The sequence below is a fragment of the Sander vitreus genome, unplaced genomic scaffold, assembly GCF_031162955.1.
Source record: "Sander vitreus isolate 19-12246 unplaced genomic scaffold, sanVit1 ctg592_0, whole genome shotgun sequence".
NCBI classification, from domain to species: Eukaryota; Metazoa; Chordata; class Actinopteri; order Perciformes; family Percidae; genus Sander; species Sander vitreus.
Window position 1 is genome coordinate 6,161 of NW_027595684.1, and position 5,130 is coordinate 11,290.

The 5,130-nt window shown below is 39.1% G+C and overlaps 1 gene segment (V, D, J or C); it reads right to left on the bottom strand.

The window, feature by feature from the left end:
* Positions 1-3,559: 3,559 nt before the first annotated feature.
* Positions 3,560-4,024, bottom strand: LOC144514469 (T cell receptor alpha variable 18-like). The segment is given in 2 exon segments: positions 3,560-3,867; positions 3,970-4,024. Coding segments are annotated over 2 exon segments (363 nt in total).
* Between the last annotated feature and the right edge of the window lie 1,106 nt (positions 4,025-5,130).

A 5,130-nucleotide genomic window follows, 5' to 3' on the forward strand; every position in this document is an offset into this window, starting at 1 on the left:
GGAGTTGTTAAAGCCAAACAGACAGCAGATGAACAATGTTCTTCCACTGCAGTAGAATGAAAAACTAAACAGCCTCTCTGATGTGCAGCCCTTCTTCTCAACATCAAGCTGATTGTGCTTTTAGTTCCTCAAACATTTCTGCTCTGGAGACAGAAATAATCTCATTGGTTGAGTTAAACATCAGTGGGCGGGGCCAGAGAATAACCTTTTGATGAAAGGTGAAAAGATAAAACAGCAGTGAAGAGAAAGAAGACCTTTGGTGGATGTTTCTGATGTTGGTTGAGATGTTGTGTGATTGTCTTAAAGTTTAACATTGTGTGACTCCCTCTGGTGGATGTTGTGGAGTATTGTGTTGTCTTTGCTCCAAAGGTTTTTGTACAGAGTTTTGGTGTTTCCTGTCACTGTGGGCCTCACAGCACAGTAGTACACAGCAGAGTCAGACACCTTAGCTGAGGAGATCTGCAGATCTATTTTGGTTTTATCCTCAGTCACTGAGACAGACAGTCCAGATTTTGTTGCATGTTGTGTTCCCAAGTGAAAGATGATGAATTCTGGTGGTTTTCCTGGATATTGTCGATACCAGAAGAAATAATCACCACCAGTTGCTTGTTTGGAGTATCTGTAGGACAGAGTAACAGAGCTGTCTTCTAAACTGTTCTCTTCTTTCTCTACTGGAGTGAGTTCTTCACAGCTGATACCTAAAGGAAGAGATCACTCTGTTATTTAATGTTGTAAAAGACATAAAGAATTATTCACAATCAGATGTTATTAGGATTCAATTTTTTCAAGCTGCATAATCTAACTTACCTGTTAGAATGGAAAGGAACAGCAGAGAAAACACACAATGCTGCAGTGACAGCATGTTGAATAAAGGTAATGTTGATGGTTTGTGTATTGATCTCTGTTGAATATAGAAGTTCCTCTCTCTTCTATAGTTCAGTAACAGCTCAGCTCCTCCCTGAGTCTCTCCGTCTCCTCGTAGCTCTGTATGTTCCCTTCTTTCAATTACTCTTCTAATCAGACAACAAACAATCAGTGCTTCCATATCCAGTACAGGGTATGTATTGTCACAGTGTCCAGGCAAAACATATGCCAATATGACCCAATTTCATATGATTAACCGTAAAAACTTGGAGGACATTATACAACATCTGAAAACCTCCTCCTGCTGCCTTTATATTCTACCAACGGGCCTTTTCAAAAATGTTTCCAATTGTTTGGCTACTGATCTCCTACAGATTGTAAACACATCTCTTTTCTCAGGTATCTTCCCACAGGCCCTGAAAACTGCAGTCATCTAATGAGCAACTATAGGCCGATATCAAACCTTCCATTTCTAAGTAAAATCATTGAAAAAACGGTTTCTCAACAACTCACCCTTTTTCTTGTCACTAAACAACCGTTTTGATGCCTTCCAGTCGGGTTTTCGACCACACCACAGCACTGAGACAGCTCTTGTTAAAGTCTTTAATGACATCCACTTAAAACTTAAAATTTCAGTCTTGGTATTACTTGATCTCAGTGCTGCATTTGATACGGTCGACCATGACATATTACTAGACCAATTGGAAAACTGGGTTGACATTTCTGGCTCAGTACTAAAGTGGTTTGAGTCTTATTTAAAGAATAGGGACTACTTTCTGTCTATAGGTAATTATGCATCTGAGCATACAAATATGACGTGCGGAGTTCCCCAAGGCTCCGTTCTGGGGCCTCTCCTGTTTAACATCTACATGTTTCCGCTGGCTCAAATTATGGAAAACAATAAAATAAGTTACCATAGTTATGCGGATGACACACACATTTATGTAACCTTATCGCCAGGGGACTATAGTCCAATACAACAACTGACTAAGTGCATTGAACAAATTAATGACTGGATGTGCCAGAACTTTCTTAAATTAAATGATGAAACAACTGAGGTGGTTGTTTTTGGAGCAAAGGAGGAACGATTAAAAGTCAGCACTCAGCTTCAAATGATAATGTTAAAAACAACAGACAAAGCCAGAAATCTTGGTGTAGTCATGGACTCAGACCTGAATTTTAACAGCCACATTAAGACAATTACAAAGTCAGCCTATTACCACCTTAAGACTATATCAAGGGTTAAAGGACTTATGTCTCAGCAGGATTTGGAAAAACTTGTCCATGCTTTTATTCAGTAGACTTGACTACTGTAACGGTGTCTTCACAGGTCTCCCTAAAAAATCAATCAGACAGCTCCAGCTGATTCAGAACGCTGCTGCTCGAGTCCTCACTAAGACCAAGAAAGTGGATCACATCACTCCTGTTCTGAAGTCTCTACACTGGCTTCCAGTGCCTCAAAGAATTGATGCCAAAATACATTTCTGATCTGCTACTACACTATGAACCACCCAGACCTCTCAGGTCGTCTGGGACAGGCCTGCTTGTTGTCCCCAGAGTCAGAACTAAACAGCGTTTAGTTTTTATGCTCCACAAATCTGGAACAAACTCCCAGAAAACTGCAGGTCTGCTGCAACTCTGTTCTTTTAAATCAAGGCTGAAGACCTCTCTTTTCGATGTTGCCTTTCTTTAAATAAGCATTGTTGACACTGTATAACAATCTATATAAACATATAAAGAGAAATTCCTAAAACAAATAGAATTGAATTTATGATTATTCCGGTGACATTCTTTTGCAGTAACGGACATTTCTCTGATTATTTCTCTGATGCAGGCATGACAATAGTTGACAGAAGAGACAGACGTTGGGCTGGTCAAAAGTTAGTTGAAGTAACTAACTAATTTAGGCAGAAGGCCTAAAAAGAAAAAAAATTGTCTATAAACACTCTGAGCGAGTTCTTGACTATTTAGAGACAGACTGCAGAAGAAATAAAATAGTTTAAGAACACGTTCTGGACTATTAAGAGATTTTTGTCTGCAGGGCTGTACCGGGCTTTTGCAAGGTTTGCCGAAGAAAAGAACTAAGCTAAGGAAAAGATAAGAGTATAGTGAAGGAAAAGATAAGAGTATACTAAAAGAAAAGATAAGAGTATACTAAAGGAAAAGATAAGAGTATACTAAAAGAAAAGATAAGAGTATACTAAAGGAAAAGCTTCTGTAACTGTGGGGAATGAAACCTCAAAACCATGCGAAGCATCTGGACCCATAGTGGGTGAGATGGTTAGAAAGATATGGACCGGATTGCATGAGATGTCTGCCATATTGGTAAAAAAATATTTGGCTTTCAAAAACTGGATCACTGAGTCCAGGAAAGTTATTTTATCTGCTTTTATATATTTAACTGTTTTAACTGCTCTTCAATGTTTAATTTCTTATACTGCACTGTAACTTTTTTTTTCTCGTATTTTATCTGCTTTTTTTATTTTTTTAATCTGTTTTCATGTAAAGCACTTTGAATTGCCCTGTTGCTGAAATGTGCTCTACAAATAAAGCTGCCTTGCCTTGCCTAATGTAAGTGGATTCTAGACTATTTCATATTGAATTTTAACAGTGTGTGACTCCCTCTGGTGGATGTTGTGGAGTATTGTGTTGTCTTTGCTCCAAAGGTTTTTGTACAGAGTTTTGGTGTTTCTTGTCACTGTGGGGTCAGAGCACAGTAGTACACAGCAGAGTCAGACACCTTAGCTGAGGAGATGTTCATATGGATTTGTTTGTTCTCCACTTTAATCTTCAGTCCAGGAATTACGTTATTGTTGATTCCTACTTCTCCTGAAGCAGAGTGAGAGATGATGAACTCTGGTGGTTTTCCTGGATATTGTCGATACCAGAAGAAATAATCATCAACAGCTGCTTGTTTGGAGTATCTGTAGGACAGAGTAACAGAGCTGCCTTCTAAACTGTTCTCTTCTTTCTCTACTGGAGTGAGTTTCTCACAGCTGATACCTAAAGGAAGAGATCACTGTGTTATAGAAACAGACTCAATAAATGATTCACATTCAGATGTCATTGGAATAAAACTTTTTCATGCTGCATAATCTAACTTACCTGTTAGAATGGAAAGAAACAGCAGAGAAAACACACAATGCTGCAGTGACAGCATGTTGAATAAAGGTAATGTTGATGGTTTGTGTATTGATCTCTGTTGAATATAGAAGTTCCTCTCTCTTCTATAGTTCAGTAACAGCTCAGCTCCTCCCTGAGTCTCTCCGTAAAGTCATTCTAGACTACATCATGGAAAAATATGCATGTTTAACAGTGTGTGACTCCCTCTGGTGGATGTTGTGGAGTATTGTGTTGTCTTTCCTTCAAAGGTTTTTGTACAGAGTTTTGGTGTTTCCTGTCACTGTGGGCCTTCACAGCACAGTAGTACACAGCAGAGTCAGACACCTTAGCTGAGGAGATGTTCATATGGACTTGTTTGTTCTCCACTTTAATCTTCAGTCCAGGAATTACGTTATTGTTGTTTCCTACTATTCCTGAAGGGGAGTGGGAGATGATGAACTCTGGTGGTTTTCCTGGATATTGTCGTTACCAGAAGAAATAATTACCAGATGAGTATCTGTAGGACAGAGTAACAGAGCTGCCTTCTAAACTGTTCTCTTCTTTCTCAACTGGAGTGAGTTCTTCACAGCTGATACCTAAAGGAAGAGATAACTCTGTTATTTCATGTTGTAAAAGACTTAATAAATGATTCACATTCAGATGTTATAAGAATAAAACTTTTCATGCTGCATAATCTAACATACCTGTTAAAATGGAAAAGAACATCAGAGAAAACACACAATGCTGCAGTGACAGCATGTTGAATAAAGGTAATGTTGATGGTTTGTGTATTGAACTCTGTTGAATGTAGAAGTTCCTCTCTCTTCTATAGTTCAGTAACAGCTCAGCTCCTCCCTGAATGTCTCCGTCTCCTCTTAGATCTGTATCTTCACCTCTCTATTATGCTTCCTCCGGAAGACTGAAATAATATCATCCAAAGACATGTAAACAGAGAATGAGGGGACCTAGGATTGAACCCTGTGGTACACCATAATAAATCAGCCTTATAGGGGCACTATGCAGTTTTGGCCATTTCTTGGCCGTTTTCAGGCTTTTTGCTCGCAGGTTTCTCTACAGAGCTCCCCATACAGCTTCGGAATAGATATTTGGCAGCTCCTATGTTAACCTGTGTCTGAGTCCTCGCTCGGTCAGTCTGCCCTTTCC